The sequence below is a fragment of the Anolis carolinensis genome, unplaced genomic scaffold (genome assembly GCF_035594765.1).
Source record: "Anolis carolinensis isolate JA03-04 unplaced genomic scaffold, rAnoCar3.1.pri scaffold_13, whole genome shotgun sequence".
Taxonomy (NCBI): domain Eukaryota; kingdom Metazoa; phylum Chordata; class Lepidosauria; order Squamata; family Dactyloidae; genus Anolis; species Anolis carolinensis.
The window spans coordinates 2373735-2401715 of NW_026943824.1; the positions used below are offsets into that span (position 1 = coordinate 2373735).

The 27981-nt window shown below is 38.7% G+C and overlaps 1 protein-coding gene across 7 annotated transcripts in view; it reads right to left on the reverse strand.

The window, feature by feature from the left end:
- sdk1 (sidekick cell adhesion molecule 1) overlaps positions 1–27981 on the reverse strand; it is a 615491-nt gene that overhangs the window by 288000 nt on the left and 299510 nt on the right. For all 7 annotated transcript variants that reach the window (XM_062964472.1, XM_062964469.1, XM_062964468.1 and 4 more), the window contains exons 8-9: positions 9299–9382; positions 3293–3487 (exon numbers count right to left, since the gene is read on the reverse strand). In XM_062964472.1, coding sequence (XP_062820542.1) covers positions 3293–3487; positions 9299–9382 — 279 coding nt within the window. The remainder of the gene's footprint in view (positions 1–3292; positions 3488–9298; positions 9383–27981) is intronic.

Below are 27981 nucleotides of genomic sequence, written 5' to 3' on the forward strand. Positions count from 1 at the left end.
TAGAAATTCTGGAAAGGATTCACAGTTTGGTTATGCTGTTTTGTGATCATTTTCATTTTTTTAAAAAAAAAAATTCAACCATAAATGTGAATTCTTCTTTGTGGAAAAGTAAGATAAGACATCCCCTGAAAATAAGACCTAGCACATCTTTGGGAGCAACATTTAATATAAGACACTGTCTTATTTTCGGGGTAACAGGGTAGCAGTTTGGGTCTGATTCTGTGCAAAATACACAAATGACATTCTTTTTGCACAGAAAACAAGACTATATTTGAAGGAAATGCTGTCCCCTATGACAAAAACACTGTTTACTAAGTTACTCATACTTTCATCATATCGAAAGGAAACTTCATACAGTAGAGTCTCACTTATCCAAGCCTCGTTTATCCAAGGTTCTGGATTATCCAATGCATTTTGTAGTCAATGATTTCAAAACATCGTGATTTGTAAATACAGTAATTACTACATAGCATTACTGCGTATTGAACTGCAGTAGAGTCTCACTTATCCAACATAAATGGGCCGGCAGAATGTTGGATAAGAGAATATGTTGAATAATAAGGAGGCATTAAGGAAAAGCCTATTAAACATCAAATTAGGTTATGATTTTACAAATTAAGCACCAAAACATCATGTTAGACAACAAATTTGGCAGAAAAAGTAGTTCAATACGCAGTAATGCCATGTAGTAATTACTGTATTTATGAATTTAGCACCAAAATATCACGATATATTGAAAACATTGACTACAAAAATGTGTTGGATAATCCTGAACGTTGGATAAGTGAGTGTTGGATAAGTGAGACTCTACTGTACTTTCATCATGTCAAAAGGAAACTTCATACAGTAGAGTCTCACTTATCCAACGTTCTGGATTATCCAATGCATTTTGTAGTCAATGTTTTCAATATATCGTGATATTTTGGTGCTAAATTCATAAATACAGTAATTACTGTAATTACTACCGTTTCTGTCAAATTTGTTGTATAACATGATGTTTTGGTGCTTAATTTGTAAAATCATAACCTAATTTGATGTTTAATAGGCTTTTCCTTAATCCCTCCTTATTATCCAAGATATTCACTTATCCAACGTTCTGCTGGCCCGTTTATGTTGTATAAGTGAGACTCTACTGTAGTTACTTTTCTCCCAGTATGAAACAGAAGGCCATTATGCAATCCATCCCCTGAGATATTCATATTTGTGACACTGTTTCATACATTATAATTTTTAAGCATTCCAACTAGACCGAAGTCATGTGGGAAATGCTCTTATGGCACCAAGAACCAAAAGGACAAAGCCCTTGTCACTCAATTTTCGTCGGCTGAATCCATTAGTTACCTGAGTTCAAGGCGTGAGTTCCAGTTATAGAAATCCTCCCTGACAGGGCTCCTGCCTGGAAAGCTCACAGAGAATTTACAGTTTATGTTTGCTGTTAAACAAGGCCGTGCTTAACGTGGCAACCTGTGCCTCGTAAAAACAGAAACGTGACGTTATAAGTAGAATCTTATTTGCGTCTCATCGGCAACGGGTTCATTTGTGAGGCTGATATCAGCAGGTAAAGCAACGTTGTCCAAATGAGGCAGCTGCGGCAGGTGATAATGTGCAAGCCATTTCAAAGAAGAACCTTGAAATGTGTGGGTTGATTGAAGTGATTTAATTCATTTAAATCAGCAGGAAGAAATAAGGACTTAAGGAAAGTTGCCATTGAATTCATTTCAAGTATTGGTTAAACAATGGTGCAAACCTTACAACCAAATGAAATACAGTAGAGTCTCACTTATCCACGCTAAACGGGCCGGCAGAAGCTTGGATAAGCGAATATCTTGGATAATAAGGAGGGATTAAGGAAAAGCCTATTAAACATCAAATTAGGTTATGATTTTACAAATTAAGCACCAAAACATCATGTTATACAACACATTTGAAAGAAAAAGCAGTTCAATATGCAATAAAGTTATGTTGTAATTACTGTATTTATGAATTTAGCACCAAAATATCACGATATATTGAAAACATTGACTACAAAAATGCGTTGGATAATCCAGAACATTGGATAAGCAAGTGTTGGATAAGTGAGACTCTACTGTATTTATATTTCTTCAGCCTTGCAGTTAGCCTTCCACTGACTCCAGTAGACCAAGATTCAAATCCCTTGAATGGTCTAACACAGGAATGGGCAAACTTCGGCCCTCCAGGTGTTTTGGACTTCAACTCCCACAATTCCTAAGTTTGCCCATGCCTGGTTTAGATGCAGCCTTGGTTTCAGCCTGAATTCTGACAGAGCTGTCCATGGTACTGAACCAGATATGACAAATTGGGGACAATATAGCCAGCCTGGATGCCTAGTCCAAAGAAGAAATTCACCATATGGTGTGTTTTGTGGAAGTCCCTCATAATAATAATAATAATAATAATAATAATAATAATAATAATAATAATAATAATTTATTTATATACTGCCCTATCTCCCGGATGGGACTCAGGGTGGTTTCCAATCATAAAAACAACACATACATAGGGGCCGGGCTGTGGTGCAGGCTGGTGAACAGCCTGCTGCAATAAATCACTCTGACAATGAGGTCGTGAGTTTGAGGCCAGCCAGTGGTAGGGTGAGCACCTGTCAATTAAAAAATTAAAAATAGCTCCTGCTCGTTGCTGACCTAGCAACCCAAAAGATAGTTGCATCTATCAAATAGGAAATAAGGTACCACTTATAAAGTGGGGAGACAAATTTAACTAATTTACGACGTTGGAATGAGGAAGTGCCGTCACAGTGGATGATGAAGCAGCTGCTCCCCCCTGTGGCCAGAATCGAACATCCCCTCAGGAGAAGGTTAAATTGCCTCTGTGTCTGTCTCTGTCTCGGTTCTATGTGTATATGGGCATTGAATGTTTGCCCTATAGGTATATAATGTGATCCGCCCTGAGTCTCCTTCGGAGTGAGAAAGAAGGGCGGAATATAAATACTGTAAATAAATAAATAAATAAATAAATAGCAACATAATAACACATTATTGAGCAAGGTAAAACAATACAATTATATAGCAATAAATAACACACAACCTGATCAAGGGGATAGGAACCATAAACCCAAAATATTGAAGTGTATCATTTTAGGCTAGATAAATCTTGTGCAATATATTCAGGCCCAGAGATCGGCGGTATTCCAATGTAATTACTCAAAAACCTGCCGACACCACCAGGTCTTCAGTTCCTTGCTCAGAACATTCCTACCCATTTCCCATTCTATCTGAAATTATTATAAAAGAGCATGGAAGTCTAAACTTACTCGTGACATCCAAGAAGGTATCGGTCTGCATCTCTCCGACTGCGTTTCTTGCAAAACACTGGAAGATCCCAGAGTCATCGGGCTGCAATCCCTGGATATGAAGACTTCCATTGACCAGAACCTTGTAACGGGGATTCAGCAATTTGAGGACAGGGACCGCATCCTTATACCACACCAGAGTAGGAAGAGGGACCCCTGCCCAAAACAGACACAGAGAGAAACTTTTAAGATAACCCACTGCACCACTGTGGGCTCTAAAGATGGAATCCCACAAAAAGAAGGTGATTCTATACACAAAGGAGACAAATCCCTCGCTTTCCCCAGCTCCGCCAAAGTCCCTAGACAAGGAAGCAGAACTGGTCTATCTGCTTTTAATGGAGCAGCTCTTGAATATTTTATTTAAAGATCCTAAAAATCAATTACCTAGATGACCCTTACTCAAAAATCTTGTTTTTCCATGAAAGTGTTGACAGGACATGTTCTGCCTGACATTTGCTCTTTGCTCACAATATAAGCTCATGCAAACTGCAGTAATGATTTGGCTGCCTGGATGATGCATACGTGGGATGAACTATGAACATGTCACCTGAGGATAGTGCATACGTGGAGCAAACTATGGACACTTCACCTGATGTGATGAGTTATATAAGTTATATAAGAAGGCAACTACGCATGTCCAAAAGGATTATAATAGTCAGCAAATTCCATTGTCAGTTAGCTTTCTGCGCATGCTTCTGTAAAATTGTATAAATTGGAAAGCCACTACAGGCAAGGGGTGGCATTGCATTTTTGGGGCATTAGCTAACATTGTCACCAGCTCTTGGCCAAAAGTAAACTATCTTGAAGACAACTTCTGCTGTCAGTCTGCTTTCTTCACCCGTGTCCAAACGAAATTCCACAACACTTTTGAGACTAGTCTATGATTCCGCTGCTATAGGAATAATCTGTACGGGTAATATCTGAACTCATGTGTATTTCTGCATCAAGATAATCATCTAGAGTTCAATTTATTTCCACCAGCAAGTTATCACACTTAGGGAGAGTAAAGGCCATTCTATTATGTGCATCCAGTAAGCAAATACAGGCACAGCCTATTTTTAAATATCCAGCACAAAATGGAGAACTCCCCAATATGCCAAACACAAAAATACATAACAACTTGTTTTCAGTTACTCAGCTTTCTGTGAAGAATGAAAGATATATTAGGTCCCCAAAGAACACAGCCACAAAAAAGCTGTTTTTTTAAAAGGAGGGAATATTGGAGCAGCCGTGAAATTATATTTTTGTACAATGATATAATCAGTTCCTGAAATCACATGTGAAGCTTTCGTTTTGCTCGAATAATAAAGCTACGGATTGCCCCACACAATGCGATGTGTGTGTAGCTTGATACCAAATAGAGACAGTGCACCACTGTAAAATAAACACAATTTAAATTTCATGCCAAAGGCCTGTCTATGTACAGTCTGATTGTCGGAATTCTCAATGCAAATGTTATTAATCCCAGGAAATCCCCTTTGGGCAAATACAAATTACTGCTGAGTAACATGGAAACAGATGATACAAAAATGGAATAGTTCTCTAGACAGAGGACGCTGGAAGTGCTTTGAAGCTTAAATAATGGCAATTGTGGAAACAGAAGAGAGTAAAGCCTAGCATTAGGCATTCTTCTCTCAATTGTGAGCCCCAGAAAATAGGATTCCCAATCCTGTAGAGAACTTCCACGCATAGCAGAAACTCTCATATTTGGACTCGTCATCTTCCATATGAGCAGAGTGACAGAATGCTGTTTGCGTGAGTGCAAATTACTGAATAATAATAATAATAATAATAAAACTTTATTTATACCCCGCCACCATCTCCCCAACGGGGACTCGGGGCGGCTTACATGGGGCCATGCCCAGAACAATCTATATATATAAAAGAGTGATGGCATCACGGCGACCCACAAAACAACAAAACTACAGGCCCCCCAACCTCGAAAATTGACAACACAACCCATCATCCACGCCTCTAGGTTGATACAACAAAAAGAAAAGAAAAATAAAGTCCTAATTAGAGAGAGAGGAATAATTGCTTTTATCCAATTGCTGCCAGTTAGAAGGCTAAGCTCCTCCAACTTGGTCTCCTAGCAACCCAATAAAAAATAATAAAAAACACTAAAAATTAATACAATAAAATACTATAATAACAGAAAATAACTAAAAATAATACAAGAAAATAATAAAATATAATAAATAAAAATATAAATTACAATAAAATTAATAAAAAATTGCAAATAACGTCAAATAAAAATTACACAACAATTTTTAACCAATACCACCACCACTTTGCCAAAGCAATGCGTGGCTGGGCACAGCTAGTACAATATAACAAAATATCAAAGAATAACACATCATAACACATTAAACAATACAATAGATAATAATATACATTACAACGCAAAATTAAGTAAGCATAAAAACAAGACATGAACACTAAGTTAACACTCGGGGTGAGAAAGGAATAAGAATAAAAACCATAATAAAAAATAGGGTCATAAGATAGTGGTACTGTCTTATGGATAGATGTTGAAGGGGAGCAACAGAAAAGAAGGGTATAGTAGTTACTCTCCAAAAGCACAACAACATGTTTTTTTTTTAATTTCCAAGACTTCCATCTATTGAAATTAATGCCCCCATATTCAAGAACCTTTTGAGTCTTTTTTGGAAAGCTAAACGATACCTTATATTTTAAACCTTTGCAACAGGAACCATTGCAGAGAAACTTGGCTCCCAAGAAAATTCCATTTACAGTGAGCAGAAAAAAGCAGTAATTTTATTTATAGTTCATCTAGCTGTATCAAGTAAATTTAATCTTTGTCTCTCACGCCCATGGTGTGTAAGGATGGAATAAATGGCTTTTGTGCCAAAGGACCCCATAGGAGTTGTGACAAATTGAGACTTCCTGCCTGTTTACAATCAGGGCACCGAGCCGCTCAATTATGCTCCCAGGGCTATTATTCAAGCACCTGGGCTGGCCTGCTCCCATTTCATTTTATGTCCTCTCGGAGATGCTGGGCTTACAACAAACAGTAACACAGTTAGTGCCTATTGCAGACCTACAAACTACGGCACCAAGAGACAAGGAAATGGAGCACGATTCTGGAGAAACACCAGCCAGGTGAGAAGCGTGAAAACCATGGTCTTCATTTCTTTTCTGGTACATGAAAGACCCAGTATGTTTCAAGAAAAAATGATAGGATGGTTCCAATGTGACATTTGAAGGCATTTGAAACTGTAACGGATAAGAATCTAAGAAATATGATGATCTGAATTGCCTGAAAATGACTTCTAATAAACCCATTCATCTGAAGATGTGTAGTTATGTTTATGATTTGTTTATGATTTGTTTTTATTGCTGAGTTTTATATTGCTTGTTGCCTGGGCTTGGCCCTATGTAAGCCACACCGAGTCTCCTTGGTACTGCTTTATGCGGGGAGGCTAATTTACCCAGGTCCAGCCCTAGGTAATCTTTAAGCGTAAGCAAACTGTATTTTAACCCCGTCCGCCAAGCCTAGGATACTTTAGTTGTACTAGGTACCGCTTTATGCGGGGAGGCTAATTTAATTTATGACACCCAGGTCCAGCCCTAGGTAATCTTTAAGCATAAGCAAACTGTATTTTAACCCCCCCCCCCGGCCCGCCAAGCCTAGGATACTTTAGCTGTACTAGGTACCGCTTTATGTGGGGAGGCTAATTTAATTCACAACACCCAGAGCCGGCCCTAGGTGAGATGGTGGGGGGGGGGGGAAGAGAAGGGATCTATGTTAACTGTTGTAATAACATGTTTCATGCATATGTCTATGTTTGATGTTTTTATAGTTTTAATCTATAGCGGCATGTTTTTATTTAGATATATGATTATATATATGATATATATATGGCATTGAATTTTGCCATTGATTATGTTGTAAACCGCTTTGAGTCCCCCCAGGGGTGAGAAAAGCGGTATAGAAATTTGTTTTTATTGCTGAGTTTTATATTGCTTGTTGCCTGGGCTTGGCCCTATGTAAGCCGCCTGAGTGCCCTCAGGGAGATGGGGCGGGGTATAAAAATAAAATAATAATAATAATAATGATAATAATAAAACTTTATTTGTACCCCGCCACCATCTCCCCGCGGGGACTCGGGACAACTTACATGGGGCAGAGGCCCAAACAACAAAGGACAAAATATAGGCAACATAATACAAATCACAATATAAAAAGATAAAACAGTAATACAATATATCAATTAAAACAAAAATACAGCATAAAAAAATTGCATTTAAAACACATAAATGGTAAAATCGTAATAAAAACGGGATAGATTATTAAAAACCCTCTGGGGCAGATTAATTAATGACTGTATCTCCAAAGGCCTGCCGAAACATCCAAGTCTTCAGTTGTTTCCTGAAGGAAGGTAAAGAGGGAGCCAACCTATTATTAATTATTATTATTAGTTAGTTAGTTAGTTCAGTACAGGCTGAGAAATTGAGTCTTGCGTACCAACATTTACTTACTTAGGTCCAGTCCCAAATAAATCCATGCCTCTAAATCAGATGTGGTAGTCCACTTGGAGAACCTCAAGATGGAAACTTCTATCTTTCAGAACTTATGCCCCAAGTGAATGAAATAAAAATATGCGAAGTGGACTTAAAACTTGACAAGGTCAGATGGCTATTTGGTGTCTAAAGGGGCCGGGCTGTGGCGCAGCTGGCTAGTAACCAGCTGCTATAAATCACTACTGACCGAGAGGTCATGAATTCGAAGCCCGGGTCGGGTTAAGCCTCTGACCATTAATAGCCCCGGCTTGCTGTTGACCTATGCAGCCCCGAAAGACAGTTCCACCTGTCAATTAGGGAAATTTAGGGACGCTTTATGCAGGAGGCTAATTTACAACACCATAAAACTGCCAGCAAAACACGAGGAAAGGAATAAGGAAGTACAGCCACGACTGGACGGTGAAGCAACAGCTCCCCCTGTGGCCAGAATCGTGAAGCTGGAAAAATGTTAAAAATGCCTCCGAGTCTGTCTAATGTATGTTGTTTGTCTGTTGGCATTGAATGTTTGCCATATATGTGTTCATTGTAATCCGCCCTGAGTCCCCTTCGGGGTGAGAAAGAAGGGCGGAATATAATACTGTAAATAAATAAAAATAAATAAATTTACACTGCAGAATGAACACAGTGCAATCGCCATGGTTCAATACTATAGGATCCTGGGAGCCTTCTTTATTTACAAGGTTTTCAGTCTTTTCTGCCAAAGAATGCCAGTGACTCGCCAAACTACAAATCCCAGGATTGCACAAACAATTCATTCCACAATGGAGATGTACCCCAAGTCAAGTTAACCCATTTAGCAGCCGAAATAAGCAATTTACACTTACTATGCTTTAATTAGTATGCTTGGAATTAGTCCTTCGAAAGCATTTTATTTTAAGTGGAATTCTAAATATTTTGAAGGTTTTAGAGATTTCCAGACAGCCTTCAATTAAACTGCAGTCGAGAGCGTGCGCCCACAGAAGTGTAACTACACTTAAATGTTCTCCTCACTGACATTTTCCTTCTGCTACAGAAGCACTATAATTTTAAGAAACAAGGCGCTTTAACTATTGCAATTATTGATTGTTTCTCCACAAGCCCCGGTTATAGGTCCCAGAGCCACTATTTTGCTTCCATTAATTCACTCGGATCAAGACACTAATCCCTTTTAGCCAAACACGTTTGTTGAACCCATCCTTCCAGTCGAGGAGCACAAACAAACAGGAGTGAAGCCGACAGGCATGATTCATCCTTTCTGATGAATCTTCGGATGCTTTAAAAAATTGTTTTAATTTTGTTTCTCCTGAGCGTGTCACCTAGAGAATTGTACTTTATAAAGCAATAAACAAACAAGCACAACACAGTTCCCGCATGCAGCCAGCAGCGACTTTAATAAAGAGGTTAAATGGTCAAAACTGCAGCCGTTGTTCACACCTCACTTACCCATTGCCTGGCACTGGATGTGCACCGTCTTCTCCACTTCCACCACAATTCGGGTCTCGGGTTCAACAGTAAAATACGGTGGCTCTTAAGAAAGGGAAAGCAGAAAACTGTCAGAGAATGTATTTGTACAAGCCAAGCTCATTCAGTTGCGTACTCACATTGTGTTGGAAATAGCAACCTTCCTCAAGCCTCCACTAGTTATTTGTTATGTATATATTTCAGATTGCTTACTGTATTGTATACGTGTGTATGTTGGTTTGCAGTTTTCTTTAACTCTTTCTTGTGGGAGGGGCTGCAGACCATGTGATCAGATCTGGGCTTGTTCAGGACTCAGATTCCATTTCAGAAACAGTGCACTTTGGAAGACTGTACAAGAAGTATGCTTTAGACTTCAGTAGAAGCAGATGTATGCTTTTAGAAGTTAGTTGAAACAGACTACAGAGACTCTGTTAGACTCTCAGAACAGAGATATGCTTTGGGCTTTGGACTGTTGATTCTATCCTGTTTCCCCTAAAATAAGGCATCCCCGGAAAATAAGACCTAGTAGAGTTCTTGCTGAATTGCTAAATATAAGGCCTCCCCTGAAAATAAGACCTAGCAAAGTTTTTCTTTGGAAGCATGCTCGCTGAACAGAACACCAGAGCATGCAGGATCGGTAAATGTATGTACCATAGATTGTTGTACATGGAAATAATGGTAGTAACAAGAAATTCTTGATAGGATTCACAGTTTGTCTGGTTATGCTGGTTTGTGATGACAACTACTGTACAGTATATAATAAATGTTCAATTTTTTGTTCAACATGAAATATGAATTCTTCATGGAAAAATAAGACATCCCCTGAAAATAAGACCTAGCACATCTTTGGGAGCAAAAATTAATATAAGACACTGTCTTATTTTCGGGGAAACATGGTAAGAAAGATGCCCTGTGTTACTTACACAGAGAAACTACTTCAAATCCTATTTGTAACTAGATTGATAAGCAAAGCACCTGTATGCTGAATACATGAAGTTTGTGAGTAAACCAACTATGTTCCTTTTTAAAAAGTCTACTTATTTTTGTATTTTGAGAGCATAATATATATATGGTTGTGTACTGGCATATCTTTGTCCCTAACAGTTCAAAGACATACCTAGGTACATCAGTTTTACAGCTGAGAAATCTAGTTGCCTTGCATGAATGCTGGTGAATGCCATTTTCCCAAAATGTTATGACTCTAACAGATCAAGCTTTTATCAAGAGGTTATGGCATCATGTTGTCGAAGGCCGGGATCACAGGGTTGTTGTATGTTTTCCGGGCTGTATGGCCATGTTCCAGAAGTATTCTCTCCTGTCGTTTCGCCCACATCTATGGCACGTATCCTTAGAAGTTGTGAGGTTTGTTGGAAACTAGGCAAGTGGGGTTTATATATCTGTGGAAGGTCCAGAGTGGGAGAAAGAGCTCTCGTCTGTTGGAGGCAAGTGTGAATGTTGCAATTAATCACCTTAATTAGTATTGAAAAGCCTTGCAGCTTCAAGGCCTGGCTGATTCCTGCCTGGGGGAATCCTTTGTTAGGAGGTGTTAGATAACCCTAATTGTTTCCTATCTGGAATTCCCTTGTTTTCAGACTGCTGTGGCATCGTTTTTCAAAACGTTGTGACTTCTGACAAGATTAGGCCTTTCCAAAAAACATAAAATCTCCAAAAGGTTATGGGCATTTCCGTTTTCCAAAACATGGTGCCAAGAAGAGTGCAGTTCTTCAATAGATATCTTCTCAAATGAAGCAACAATTTCTTCTAAGTATTGGGTTCCTGTTAGAAGTTAGTCTCAGAAAGGTACAGTTTTCAAAGACTATTTGAACTTTAGGATTTATCCTGTACAAAATTTTCATCGCTTTCAGCACAGAAATACTATTTGCTGCAACATAAATGCCTTTCCTGTGCAGAAAATATTTGATTCTATACAAATCAATTGTTCTGTGCAGACAACAGAATTTTCTGTGCACAATTTTTGTGAAAAGTAACTATGTCCAATTTTGCGCAGAATATGTATCAAACATGTATTGTGAAGTTTCTCATTCTTTTTTTCTGGGTTTCTCAAACTTTTTGTATTTTAAAAATAAATCTTTCCATCTACATGAGTAGAGGAATTCAACCTTCTATGCAAAACCTATTTATGAAACTAGAAGGAATGTATTTACTGCAGTGTTACCCAGCTTGACTTCCATTTTGGGTTTACAGTTTCTTTTAAGTGATAGCCTCATAAAACAACCTCAACAATTATACATGATGATAAATATAAATTTCACGGAGTAGGGAGCTACTACCAATTTATATTTAGAGTTTTACACAGCAAATTAACATTGGAGTAGAGGCCCTTTTCATTTCACAGACGGGAATGAGGGTATATTTTAAAACTCATCCCGGGAGGTTCATAAAGGTTTTTATTTACAGCAACACATTTTATAGACGGGACCACCTCTGTTTCCAAACACCATCCCATGTAGCTTTGGATATAAAGCACCAGAGCTCAAGAATAAATCTATATCAGAGAATAGTACGTAGAAGTTTTTATAAGCATCATAACAAGTTGGCTGTAAACAGATTCCATCACATTCTGTTTGAATGTGGAACATTCAAAGGAAGCAACAGAATGTCAATTAGCGAACCAACTCAGATTTCAATATTCATTGCACTCTTCAGAATTGGATCTCCGAAACATTAAAGACTGCCTTGAGGCAAGATATGTAAATAAAATGATTATAATTATTATTAAAATTATAAAAGGACCCTAGCTTTTTGAAGCAACCTACAATAACAGAAGTTGCTGCAGAAGTTACAACAGAGAACATTTCCACTACTGTATATACTCAAGTATAAGCCTAGATTTTCAGCCCTTTTTTAGGACTGAAAAAAACCATTCTCGGCTTATACTCGGGTGAGGGTCCTGGTGGGCTTATATTCAGGTCAGCTTATACTCAAGTATATATGGTATATTTATTATTTTTCTATATTATTATTGGTATTGTTGGGCCGGGCTGTGGCGCAGCTGGCTAGTAACCAGCTGCAATAAATGACTACTGACCGAGAGGTCATGAGTTCGAAGCCTGGGTCGGGTTAAGCCCCCGACCATTAAATAGCCCAGCTTGCTGTTGACCTATGCAGCCCCGAAAGACAGTTGCATCTGCCAAGTAGGGAAATTTAGGTACGCTTTATGCGGGAGGTGAATTTAACTAATTTACAACATCATAAAAACTTCCAGCAAAACACGAGGAAAGGAATGAGGAAGTACAGCCACTAGTGAACAGTGAAGCAACAGCTCCCCCTGTGGCCGGAATCGTGAAGCTGGAAAAAAATGTTAAATGCCTCTGTGTCTGTCTATATATGTTGTTTGTCTGTTGGCATTGAATGTTTGCCATATATGTGTTTATTGTAATCCACCCTGAGTCCTCTTCGGGGTGAGAAGGGCAGAATATAAATACTGTAAATAAATAATAAAATAAATTGTTACATTTATTATTTTACTCTATTAATTATTATTATTATTACATTTATTATTTTACTCTATTATTGTTGTGACCTTTGCATTTATTTTACTCTATTTTATTATTATTAATACAGTAGAGTCTCACTTATCCAAGCCTCGCTTACTCAAGCTTCTGGATTATCTAAGCCATTTTTGTAGTCAATATTTTCAATATATCATGATATTTTAGTGTTAAATTTGTAAATACAGTAATTACAACATAACATTACTGCGTATTGAACTGCTTTTTCTGTCAAATTTGTTGTAAAACATGATGTTTTGGTGCTTAATTTGTAAAATCATAACCTAATTTGATGTTTAATAGGCTTTTCCTTAATCCCTTTTTATTATCCAAGATATTCGCATATCCAAGCTTATGCCGGCCCGTTTAGCTTGGATAAGTGAGACTCTACTGTATAACTTTCCTAGTCATTTATTATTTTTCTCTATTATGATTGGTATTGTTACATTTATTATTTTACTCTATTTTTATTTTTATTAATACATTTATTATTTTACTCTATTTATTATTACATTTATTATTTTACTGCATTTATTATTATTAATATTATTATTACATTTATTATTTCACTCTATTATTATTAAAAGGATACATAAGCACATTTACATTGAAGAAGATGAAAATAATGATTTAATTAGAGTTGAACAGTCATATCTGAAATTACAGTTTGATGTAAAGATTCAAAAACATTTAATCTACTGATGCCTCAATTAATGTAATTTTATTGGTATCTCAGTTTATACTGGAGTCAATGTTTTCCCAGTTTTTTTGTGGTAAAATTAGGTGCTTCGGCTTATATTCGGGTCAGCTTATACTCGAGTATATATATGTTTTTGGCCTACAATTCCCAGAAATCCCAACCACAAGTCCCTTCTTTCCAAGAACCCATTGCTAATGTTATACAAATCACAGGATTCTCATTTCATCTGCTACCAATTTCTGACCCAAGCTGCCTGAACTCTCCTATTCTTCTTCATGACTCTTAATGATCCTTCTGCCTATGGATTTTGATATGTAACTTTGAAAAAAAAACCCCTGCAATCTCCATTTTCAATATTTCTGCAGCAGAGGCTTCGGGAAGCCGGATTCCCTAGAAAATTAAACCTACAGAGTGAAACCAATAAACTTAGATGTTTGCACAGTTTATAGCCTTTTAATGACATCAGTTTAAAGGCATTATTGATCTCCAGTATTCCCTTGTAGATGGCAGTTATTAATACAAATAATATATATGTATATGAAGTGGCAGACATATGGGAAAAAGCAAAGTGAAAAAAGCTTGGAAAAAGTATTGAGTAGAGAAGGCTTTTGGTTGAGTTCCAAGAAAACAGTGAGGTCACCATTCAAACAGCACAAAGGCCTATTTCACGGAGAGTAGCACTTTCGAAGCTTTAAAAATACATACATAGGAATCTGGACACAATATATTAATTGTATGCACTGGCGAGTACCAGTAAAATTAGTTGAAAAGATAGGTGTCATATTGATATCTGCAAAATATATGTTTTCAACAACACAGCTTTGTGAGAGGTTGCTTGGCTATCATGGGAGAAGAAAGGCAGCTATCTCAAGAATGGATGAAGCAGAAGAGAAACAAGAGGAGATAGAAACAGAAACTATATATAACTAGCTTGGGGACCCGGTGGTGCCCGGATTATTAGTAGAGGGCATTGAGTTGTTTGGGGATGTGAGGAAATATCACTTAAGTTTGGTCCAGATCTGTCGTTGGCTGGGTTCAGTGCTGTCTGTATAAGGGTGAACTACAACTCCCAGAGCCAAAGGGCAATCACCCCAAAATCCTGCCTGTATGCTCAGTTGGGCATGATGAGGCAGTGTGCCAAGTCTGACCCAGATTGGCTGGGTTTAGTGCTGTCTGTATAAGGGTGAACTACAACTCCCAGAGCAAGAAGTGAGTGAAGCTACTTGGTCCATCCTCCCCCAATCTGCCCCAGGATGGAAAGGGGTTCATGGGGGTTCTGTGTGCCAAGTTAGGTCCAGTTCCGTCACTGGTGGGTGTCGCAGTGGCCTGTGGGAGCCGTAGCGATTGAAAGTACTACAAATCCCAACATCCATGGTCCATTGTCCCACAAATGGCACCAGGGTGTAAAGCGCATCATGGGGATTAAGTGTGCCAAGTTTGGTCCAGATCCATCATTCCTGGTGGTCTCAGTGGCCTGCGATAGTGGCGGCCAATCAGAAAGCTGGCACATACTCGCATACATACATACATACATACATACAAACATACAAACATTCACTTTTATTATATATATAGATAGGAAAAAACTAAGAATACGTGGAGGGAGTGACAGACTTTGTATTTCTAGGCGTGAAGATTCCTGCAGTCAGAAAATCAGAAGACGTTTCCTTCTTGGGAGGAGAGCAATGGCCAACCTTGACAAAATAGTGAAGAGTAGAGACATCACACTTGCAACGAAGGTCTGCATAGTTAAGGCAATGGTATTCCCCGTAGTAATCAATGTGTCAGCTCTTGAAAGCTATAGGACTCAATGCAGTTCCGTGGAAACGCTTTATTGAAGACCTTCTTTACAAGATGAAAACGAAGCTAGAACTAACATATTCCCGCCAAACCCCGAGTATATCCACCTCCTACCTTCACCCCCCTTTCCATATTCACACATTTATTTATTTATTTACAGCATTTATATTCCGCCCTTCTTTCTCACCCCGAAGGGGACTCAGGGCGGATCACATGACACATATAGGCAAACATTCAATGCCTTTTAACATAGAACAAAGACAGACAAACATAGGCTCCGAGCGGGCCTCAAACTCATGACCTCCTGGTCAGAGTGATTGATTGTAGTGATTCATTGCAGCTGCTCTCCAGCCTGCGCCACAGCCCGAGCCCATATCTGTTATGTAGTCCTTTTCCAGTCTTGAGAAACCAGAGCAGGCCATAAAAGCCATCCTCCTGGCCAGATGGCTCTTATCATTTAGATTATCTCCCACCCCGCATTGCTCTGACGGGATGTGGAGAGTTCAGCTGTTATGAATGCTGGGCTTTCACATCCTGACACTATGGCTACGAGAGCTGGACCATAAGGAAGGCTAGACGAAGGAAGAGAGATGCTTTGGAACTGTAGTGTTCCAAATAAATAAAGATAAATAAAATCTATATATATAAAAGGATAGTGAAATTTCGGCCTAGGACAAAACAACAAAACTACACATCCCAGAAACACAAAACTTGGCAGCACATCCCTGTGTACAAGGGGCCTCATATGATCCAGTTCTAAGCAGATAATATAAGATTATAAATATACAGTACAGTCTCACTTATCCAACATAAACAGGCCGGTAGAATGTTGGATAAGTAAATATGTTGGATAATAAGAAGGGATTCAGGAAAAGCCGATTAAACATCAAATTAGGTAATGATTATACAAATTAAGCACCAAAACATCATGTTATACAACAAATTTTATCTGGACTCCATACCTTGACCCTTTACCTTAACTACCACCAATTCCTCAATACTTTATTTCCCATACCATCATACTTCGCCACAGCAATGCGTGGCCGGGCACAGCTAGTATAATATAAATATAATATAAACACAAATAAACATAAAAATAAACGAATAAACAACAACAAACAACACTTAATGCAAAGGCTTACATCTTAAGGAGTAATTCCTCCAATTACTTTAGATCCTTATGTAAGTGTATTCCAGAAGAGATCAAATGCATGAGGCTACTGCTCAAGCCAGTTCCTTCAAATCAAGCAAGCTCTCTTTTGTGGTTTCCAGCTGGAACAATCTATGTTTTTCCAAACACTTAAAAAAAATAATCTTCAAGGGCTATTATTGTGTCTTTGCCATAACTAACAGCTGTTATTAATCCCCAAGGCCCAGGTCCAAATGGGTGACCCAAGATGGAGTGGGAGACGCCAATAACCCATTAACTCCCTCGCGAGGCATCTATTTCACACCGAAATTATCCCTGACAATCTTTCGACGGGACCAAATGCTGTTCCAAACAGCCATTCTATTCCTCTTGGAAAGTGCGGTGTATTTGAAAGGCGGGAAATAATGACAGACTGAAATTACATAATAAATGGATCCAAATATTCAGATTAGTGGAGAAGGTTGTAATTCTGGCATATCGGAACACAGTGGTAGGACTCTATATGCCGACAGAGAAATGGTCCAAAGGCTGTACTTTGTGTTGCTTTAAACGTTCTGCATTTAATTATTGCAACCAAAATATTCGAAATTTTTATTTAAAACTGTGACATCAAAATCTGGCAGGGCTTCTAGGGATCAGAGCTTTCCTTTGGAGCTAACACCAGCTGGTCACCCAAGTTGGATCCAGATTTATTTAACTGAAATAAACCCATTCAAACCATGCATTTCCCATATAATTGGTTTCCATGGATATCTTAGGTCCCCATCTACGCTGCCATATAATCTAGTTTCAGAATGAAGATTGACTGCATGGAGTTGGATAATATGGCAGTGCATACTCATATAACTCAGGTCAATGCGGTTCTATCTGCATTATACGAGTCTAAACTATTATAAAGCAGTTCAAACTGGATTATATGGGAGTGTAGATGGGGCCTTAGTATGACTAAATCTGGGTTCAAACCTTAATGTTTCTAAGTCTCCATCTACTTTGCAATATATAATTCAGATTATCTGCTTTGAACTGGATTATATATAATCCAGTTCAATGTCTATGTTTGATGTTTTTATAGTTTTAATAGTTTAATATATATAGTTTAATAGTTTAATATATAGTTGTATGTTTAATATATATAGTTTTAATAGTTTAATATACAGCTGTATGTTTTCAATTTAGATATGTGATATATTTTATATATATACTAGCTGTGCCCGGCCACGCGTTGCTGTGGCGAAGTATGGTGGTATGGGAAATCAGATAATCTGTATTTTATAGGCAGTGTGGAAGAGGCCTAAGTGAGGCCTAACTCTGCCTGTCCCCTGGGCTGAGTGGGTTGCTAGGAGACCAAGTGGGCAGAACTTAGCCTTCTAACTGGCAGCAATTGGATGAAAGCAATTATTCCTCTCCCTCTAATTAGGACTTTATTTTCTTTTTGTTGTATGAACGTAGAGGCATGGATGAGGGGTTGTGCTGCCAAGTTTAGTGTTTCTTGGATGTGTAGTTTTGTTGTTTTGTCCTAGGCCGAAATTTCATTACCCTTTTATATATATAGATATGTGAGGCATTGAATTTTGCCATTTATTATGTTGTAAACCCCTTTGAGTCCCTCCAGGGGTGAGAAAAGCGGTATATAAATGCAGTTAATAATAATAATAATAATAATAATAATAATAATAATAATAATAATAATAATAATAATAATAATAATTCAAAGCAGATAATGTGGATAACCTGCTTTGATAATCTGGATTATATGGCTGTGTAGGAGAAGCCATAGTCCCACAAGAAGAGGCAGAGCATAAGTCTTGCAAAGGAGAAGTTCACCATAAATCGGAGTTGACCAATGTATATATAGCAATGATCTCAAGGAATCACATAAATAAAACTTCTGATCTTTTGGCGAGGGTTGGGATACAAATATTTTAATGAATAAATAAAATTAATCATCGGCTAAGTAGCTCTGAAATTTGTGTGGAAGGAGCACAAATCTCCACTGAAACTCCCAAGGAGCTGCATAAATGTTTGATGTTTCCTATAATATTCCATTTAAGATTATATAGCAAGCAATCATGTTAAAATGTAAGCATTTGGATCAGCATCCATCAACTTTTCAGGGAAAATATTTCATAATAAAGACCTAGAAGACGCCCTGATTGTAAGAGACCACTTGGATATTTTTGTATCTTGGTTGTTTTCGCCTTGTATTCCCCTTTGTCCAAGTTTCATTTTCAGCCATAGGATCTGTTTTAAAGCACAATTGTTCATTTTATGCAGTGGCAGGATTTCACGACTCCCACTGAAACGCCAATATGATAATATCATATTAAAGGACTAGCTGTGCCCGGCCACGTGTTGCTGTGGCAAAGTGGTGGTGGTATTGGTTAAAAATTGTTGTGTAATTTTTATTTGACTTTATTTGCATTTTTAATTAATTTTATTGTAAGTTGCATTTTTATTTATTATATTTTATTATTTTCTTATATTATTTTTAGTTATTTTCTGCTATTATAGTATTTTATTGTATTAATTTTTTTAGTGTTTTTTATTATTTTTTATTGGGTTGCTAGGAGACCAAGTTGGAGGAGCTTAGCCCTCTAACTGGCAGCAATTGGATAAAAGCAATTATTCCTCTCTCTCTAATTAGGACTTTATTTTTCTTTTCTTTTTGTTGTATCAACCTAGAGGCGTGGATGATGGGTTGTGTTGTCAAATTTCGAGGTTGGAGGGCCTGTAGTTTTGTTGTTTTGTGGGTCGCCATGATGCCATCACTCTTTTATATATATAGATTACCAAGAATATTAGGAACACACTGTATGCATTTTTTTAAAAACCAGTCCTGTTTTCTAATGAGCGCAATGACAATACTTAATCTCCATACTGGCCACTAACACAACAAATACGTGCTCATCTCATCGGCCACAAATCTCTCCCCAAACCGCTGCTCTGCTGGCGCAGGGATGCGCTACCCTTTCAAAAATTTATAACAACTGCAGCTAATAAAACCAGAGTTTGGAACCACCTCCGTTTATCTTTGCTGGGACTACATGAAGACATCAAGGGAAGCTTTCCCACACAGTTTGGGGAAGTATAATGCAGCCATGGGTTAGGAGCATGACAGGGGCCATTTTACTTCTTGATGTATCGCTGATGCAACTTACTAAACATTCAGACGAGAGGCATTTTATGGGAGTTTATGACTCATAATGGCTCTGGTGTGATGAAAAGGCTTTGTGTAGGGTGTGGGTCCCTTATCTATTGAAAATGAAGGGTAGTGTTTCATGCCATCTCTGTCAAGGGCATTCCAGACATTTTTTCCCATGTCAGGAGCGACTTGAGAAATTACAAAGTCACTTCTGGTGTGAGAGAATTGGCTGTCTGCAAGGACGTTGCCCAGGGGATGCCCAGATGTTTTGGATGTTGTGGGAGACTCTCTCATGTCCCCACATAGAGCTGGAGCTGACAGAGGGAGCTCATCCACACTCTCTCCAGGTTGGATTGGAACCAGCAACCTTCAGGTCAGCAACACAACCTTCAAGTCATCAGTTCTACTAGCACAAGGGTTTAACCTAGGGGTCCCCAAAATTAAGGCCTGTGGGCCGGATGCGGCCCTCCAAGGTCATTGACCTGGCCCCTGTCCTAAACTTTAGACTTAGGGTTGACCTAAGTCTACCTGGTCTTTGGAGGTCTCTTTGTTTACCTATGGTCTTATGAGATCATCTACATGGTCTTTGAAGGTCTCTTTGCTTAACTACGGCCTTGTGAGATCAACTAGATGGTCTTTGAAGGTCTCGTTGCTTAGCTACAGCCCTATGAGACCATCTAGATGGCTTTTGGAGGTCACTTCCCTTACCCATGGTCCTATGAGACCATCTAGATGGCCTTTGAGGGTCCCTTTCCTAACCTATGGTTTTATGAGATTGTCTAGATGGTCTTTGAAAGTCTCTTTGCTTAGCTATGGACCTATGAGACTGTCTAGATGGTATTTGAGGGTTCCTTTCCTTATCTATAGTCTTCGGGTGGCCTGATGAGATCATCTAGATGGCCTTTGAGGGTCCTTTTCCTTACTGATGGTCTTATGAGATCATCTAGATGGTCTTTGGAGGTCTCTTTGCTTATCTATGGTCTTATGAGACCCTCTAGATGGCCTTTGAGGGTCCCTTTCCTTGCCTATGATCTTATGAGACCATTTAGATGTTGTTGTCGAAGGCTTTCATGGCCAGGATCACAGGGTTGTTGTGTGTCTTTCGGGCTGTGTGGCCATGTTCCAGAAGCATTCTCTCCTGACGTTTCGCCCACATCTATGGCAGGCATCCTCAGAGGTTGTGAGGTACCTCACAACCTCTGAGGATGCCTGCCATAGATGTGGGCGAAACGTCAGGAGAGAATGCTTCTGGAACATGGCCACACAGCCCGAAAGACACACAACAACCCATTTAGATGTTCTTTGGAGGTCTCTTTGCTTTCCTATGGTCTTATGAGATCGTCTAGATCAGGGGTCCTCAAACTAAGGCCCTCCAAAGCCATTGACCTGGCCACTGTCCTAAACTTTAGACTTAGGGTTGACCTAAGTCTGAAATGACTTGAAGGCACACAACAACAAGAATCGTAATTTTTTACTATTTCATCTTAGTCCGGTCCCCCAACAGTCTGAGGGACTGTGAATCGGCCCTCCACTTAAAAAGTTTGAGGAACCCTGGTTTAACCCACTGAGCCACCGCAATAATGTGAGAATCCTGCCTGGCAAGGAATGCTAATAATTAATTAAATTCCCAGATTAGAATTAACTCACCAAAGGCAGTCGAAGACATAAGACAGAGGGAGATGTATGGCCATAGGAAGGAGACCTGTGGGTTCATGTGTAAGACATGAACAGCATAAACAATTTCTGTACTATACGGATTATGTGTTTGCACAACAGATGATGCCAGGAGTGACATTTGAGTATCCATCAGCCATACGGGTTTATGAGAGACCAGTCTGGCATTTGTGTGGCTCTCTATTCTATATTTTATCCACTAGATTTTGAACTGCATGTCCCTCTTGTCATCTATCTCTTTTTAATATTCTACAGGACCACCTAATTATAAGAGTTTATCAACTATATTATAATCAACAGCATGTCATGCAGTATTCCCTATACATCAGAATTATTATAATTATGGCTAAGTCATCCCAGATGGGCTTTATCTCTTTGCCCTTCATGAAAACCAATGAGAACTTAGTCACCTCTCCTGGTGACCAACTATCAATAGATTTCTACTTCACGTCTCTCTCTCTCTCTCTCTCAACTATTCTTCCATATAAAACTAACATACTCGGCTCTCCCGATATATTTTTCAGAACTATCATTTCCTTTTCCAAGGTCTACATTGTCTTTCCTCTACAATATCACACTCATCCATATTTATTATTCAAGTCGATTTTGAACTATAATTTTTACCAACTGGCCTTTTCAACACGTATTATAATCACCGCTGGCGGATTCCTGGATGAATTACATCAGATTCCTATGCCCTTATTACTGTTTAACCTACTTAAACCCTAAAATAGAAATGCCTAAATTTAACACACAGCTGGGAATTACTGGATCTACATTTCTGATAATTACTTGGATTTTAAGCACACGGGAAAAAAAGACCTTATACCCAATGCGGCGAGGTTTGTGGGAAACAATTCGTGTTCCAAAATAATGGTGATATCAGTTCCGGAATGATGGTCTAACACAGGGGTCCCCAAACTAAGGCCCGGGGGCCGGATGCAGCCCTCCAAGGTCATTTACCTGGCCCCCGCCCTCCGTTTTATAATATAATATTTTTATATCAGTTTTAATAATATATTATATATAATTACTAGCTGTGCTTGGCCACGCGTTGCTGTGGCATTGTCTGGTGTTGGTGAGAACTTGTTGAGGTAGCGGTGGTATTGAATGTCTGTTGTATGGTTGTCTTTATGTTTAGTATTAGATAATCTGTGGAAGAGGTCTAAGTGAGGCCTAACTATGCCTGTCCCCTGGGCTGAATAGTTTGCTAGGAGACCAAGTGGGCGGAACTTAGCCTTGAAACTGGCAGCAATTGAATAAAAACAATTATTCCTCTCCCTCTAATTAGGACTTTATTTTTCTTTTCTTTTTGTTGTATCAACCTAGAGCCGTGAATGATGGGTTGTGTTGTCAAATTTCGAGGTTGGGGGGCCTGTAGTTTTGTTGTTTTGTCCGCTGCTCTGATGCCATCACTCTTTTATATATATAGATATAATATTGATAAAAATATTATGTTATACAATAGAATACTAATAATAATACCATATAATAATATTAAATTATTTATTTATTTATTTATTTATTTATTTATTTACAGCATTTATATTCTGCCCTTCTCACCCCGAAAACATGCCAATGTGAGTAGATCAATAGGTACTGCTCCGGTGCTCCGATCACATTACACATATAGGCAAACATTCAATGCCTTTTAACATAGAACAAAGACAAGACAAACATAGGCTCCAAGCAGGCCTCGAACTTATGACCTCCTGGTCAGAGTGATTCATTGCAGCTGCTCTCCAGCCTGCGCCACAGCCTGAGCCCATATATTACAGTACAGTGGTATAGTTCAATACATAGTAATATATAATGCTAATATTGTGCTATGCTAATAATATAATATATTGTATGTACATACAGCTGCTCTGAGTCCCCTTCGGGGTGAGAAGGGTGGGATATAAATGTAGTAAATAAAGGTAGTAAATAAATAAATGAACAATTTTAGACTCAGGCTCACCCAAAGTCTGACATGACTTGAAGGCACGCAACAACAACACCACTAACAACAACAACAATCCTAATTAACTTGACTATCTCATTGGCCAGAAGCAGATCCACACTTTCCATTGAAATCCTGATAGATTTATGTTGGTTAAAATTGTTCTTATATTCAAATATTGTATTGTTCTTTCATTGTTGTTGTTGTTGTTTGCACTCTAAATAAGACATATGCATTGTGCATAGAAATTTGTTCACATTTTTTTTCAAATGATAATTTGGCCCCTCCACAGCCTGAAGGATTGTGGACCAGCCCGCTGCTTTAAAAGTTTGAGGACCCCTGGTCTAACATGATCTTTTGTACTCAGCAGGTTCCGAGTTGTATAGTGTCCAAGGCTATGCTATTATGAGCCCTACAATTTTTATGTGCACAAATGGATGAGCCTAATTGAGTCCTGAAGTGATACTAAAGCAGGTTTTAATAATGTAGCGGGTAGAAGAAACACCTTCATGAAAACTGACAGAGAACTCTCCATTTTACACAAGCTCCTCTATCATTTCCGATCCTTGTCGGCACCTTTCCTTTTATCCCGGTCCCTTGATAATTAAGAAATGGCTCTTTTCCATTCTGGAACTCCAGCCTTTTCATGAATTATTCTATCGCTTGGCACACTTAGCCTCCTGTTAGGAAGCCTTCCTGCTGTTGCACGGTTTCATAAATTCCAAAATGTAGAGTCGGTCAAGCTGACATTTGGAGTAAATAGCCAAAAGGAGAGTGTCTCATTGTATTAAAAGGCACAGGCTCGTTGTATTAAAAGGCACAATAAAAGTAATGGATAACCAATTTGTAACAGATCCTTTGTAACAGATCAATTTGTAACAGGATGCCTGCCATAGATGTGGGCGAAACGTCAGGAGAGAATGCTTCTGGAACATGGCCACACAGCCCGAAAGACATACAACAACCCTGTGATTCTGGCCATGAAAGCCTTCGACAACACAGATCCTTTTCTGTCCACATGTTCATATGGTGAGCCTTGCTCATCAGCAACCCGCTATAAAGAAGATAGTATCAATAAATAAACATCCCAAGGAAGTGCATACAGGCTACTCATCAAAGTTGCAATGTGACTTTAAGGATTTTTTCCCCTCCTAGTGTTTGTTTTTCCTGTTTTATCTGAGTTATATCTTAAGCACCGTCTGCACTGGTAGAAACTGTGGCTTGAAATACTGCAGAAGGCAAGATCTGACAGCACAGCCCCAAAATTAAATTAGTCACAATAAAACGGTGAGGATAAAGGAAGGCTTAAATCAAAATCATAAATAATTGAAATGGGTTCTTGCTCTTTTAAAGGAAAAGGAGTCGGGAGATAATAATTTGGGGGAAAGGAAATAAAGCAGGGAGCGAGAGGGGAGAAAGAAGATTAAAACTCAACTTTGCCATTTGTGTGTGTGTTTTTTTAAAATAAAAGAAGACAACGATTAAAGATAGAACACAACTTTGCAGAGGAATGAAAAAGAACGACGTCTTGACTTGCGTGAAATATTTCAAGGCTCCTGAATATATTAGAAGTTGTAATTTTCAGGGACGGATAGAAATTCCAATACAGTAGAGTCTCACTTATTCAACATAAACGGGCTGGCAGAACGTTGGATAAGCGAATATGTTGGATAATAAGGAGAGATTAAGGAAAAGCCTATTAAACACCAAATTAGGTTATGATTTTACAAATTAAGCACCAAAACATCATCTTAGACAACAAATTTGACAGAAAACGTAGTTCAATACGCAGTAATGCTATGTAGTAATTACTGTATTTACGAATTTAGCACCAAAATATCACGATATATAGAAAACATTGACTACAAAAATGCGTTGGATAATCCAGAACATTGGATAAGCCAGTGTTGAATAAGTGAGACTCTACTGTATTAAAAGGATGTCGGTAGACTTATAGAATAATAGAGTTGGAAGAGACCACATGGGCCATCTAGTCCAATATATGGTACAATAGAGTCTCACTTATCCAACACTCGCTTATCCAACATTCTGGATTATCCAACGCATTTTTGTAGTCAGTGGTTTCAATACATTGTGATATTTTTAATTCGTAAATACAGTAATTACAACATAACATTACTGCGTATTGAACTACTTTTTCTGTCAAATTTGTTGTATAACATGATGTTTTGGTGCTTAATTTGTAAAATCATAACCTAATTTGAGGTTTAATAGGCTTTTCCTTAATCTCTCCTTATTATCCAACATATTCGCTTATCCAACGTTCTGCTGGCCCGTTTACGTTAGATAAGTGAGACTCTACTGTATCTAGAATTAGCAACGGAAATTAGATTTGGTCATAGCAGTGTTTCTCAAAGTCTGTTCCTCCAGATGTTTTGGACTTAGATCCCATCCACACTCTTATATAATGTAGTTCCAGAATGCAACTTGACTGCATTGAACTGGGTTATATGAGTCCACACTGCCATATAATCCAGTGCAATGCAGTTCATCTGCATTCTGAAATATATATATATAAAAGAGTGATGGCATCACGGCGACCCACAAAACAACAAAACTACAGGCCCCCCAACCTCGAAATTTGACAACACAACCCATCATTCACGGCTCTAGGTTGATACAACAAAAAGAAAAGAAAAATAAAGTCCTAATTACAGGGAGAGGAATAATAGTTTTTATCCAATTGATGCCAGTTTGAAGGCTAAGCTCCGCCCACTTGGTCTCCTAGCAACCTCCTCAGCCCAGGGGACAGGCATAGTTAGGCTCACATGCTAGCTCCCTTTTCACATAAATATGACCTTTTTCTACTTGTGTTACCTTTCTCTATGATATAATTTTCTCTTCATAATTTCCTCCTTTATTCGTCTTAATAATCCCCAATCAGATGCCAAGGCAAAGGGCTTCAAAGTTCACTTCCTGCGACAGATGGAGTGTCCAGTGTAGAAAACATCTGGATACAAGTCACCCAACTTCTGACAAGCTGTTCCAACAACAGGTGGATTTGAACTCTTTCAACTCCGGAATTAACTATCATATCTATATATATAAAAGAGTGATGGCATCAGGGCAGCGGACAAAACAACAAAACTACAGGCCCCCCAACCTCAAAATTTGACAACACAACCCATCATCCACGGCTCTAGGTTGATACAACAAAAAGAAAAGAAAAATAAAGTCCTAATTACAGGGAGAGGAATAATAGTTTTTATCCAATTGCTGCCAGTTTGAAGGCTAAGCTCCGCCCACTTGGTCTCCTAGCAACCTACTCAGCCCAAGGGACAGGCACAGTTAGGCCTCACTTAGGCCTCTTCCACAGATTATCAGATTTTAACTGGATTATATGGCAGTGTAGATTCAAGGTCCTTCCACACAGCTATATAACCCATTTAGAATCTTATATTATCTGCTTTGAACTGGATTATCTTGACTCCACTCTGCCATATAATCCACTTCAGTGTGCATACTAAACATAAAGACAACCATACAACAGACATTCAATACCACCACTACCTCAACAATTTCTCACCAACACCACCAGACAACACCACAGCAACGCGTGGCCGGGCACAGCTAGTTGTATTATATGGCGATGTGGATCCAATCTTAGAGTTATAATCCAACACTCAAGCCACTGTGCCATGCTAGCTCCCTTTTCACATAAATACGACCTTTTTCTACTTGTGTTCCCTTTCTCTGTGATATAATTTCCTCTCCATAATCTCCTCCTTTCTTTGTCTTAATGATCCCCAATTCGATGCCAAGGTAAAGGGGCTTCAAAGTTCACTTTCCCGCGACAGATGGAGTGTCCAGTGTAGAAAACATCTGGATACAAGTCACCCAACTTTTGACAAGCTGTTCCAACAACCGGTGGATTTGAACTCTTTCAACTCTGGAATTAACTATCATATTATAACAATAAACAAAAATATACACAGGTTCCTTATATCCATGTGGATTTATGAAAGAAATAGGTAAGGGGAAATGTTGACTATTAGTGCAATCTCTCATTTCGTTAATTAATAATTTTATTCTGAAACTCCAGCTACAGCCAATTAAATTAAATTGTCTCCTTACGTTAGACACTCAACCGATAGCTTGGCTGATTTTAATTAGTTCCTATCGCTGGCAGTGTCTCTGAGCATCCACAATGGCAGGGGGAGGCTGGGTTATCATTAAGAGTCTCAACTCGAAATGTTTTGTTCACAGCTCTCTGCAGGCTTCGAAATTCTGCATTTGAGATCAGGTGACTATGGAGAAGGAGCCAAAATTACAGTCAGAAGTTTAAAACACAACATGGACAAAATGCCACCACGAATGGATGGCTCTACAAAGGAGGCCGTGGAGGTGAACCGTCGAGGCACAAGACAATAGAGCTCATCTGCTTTCAGCTCTGACTCACAATGGCTTCATTGTGGGACTCCTTGTACGACACGGAAACAAAAGATACCAGATCCAACTCCTGTCTAGCAGCTTGACAAACTTACAGCACTAATTAGAAGGAGGAGAAAGCGAGAGAGGCAAAACAGCACATCTAGGACTCCAACACATCCAACTGATCAACACCAACTATTTTCTGAATGTTAATTAAAATGATTGCCACCTAACTTTCCCAACACTAGGGGAAATGTATATGAGCAACGTGAAAGTTGCTGATATACATTGATGATTGTTAGGGAAGAGCAGATAGGAGGAGGAGGAGAGAAACCAATACCTTAGTCCATCTA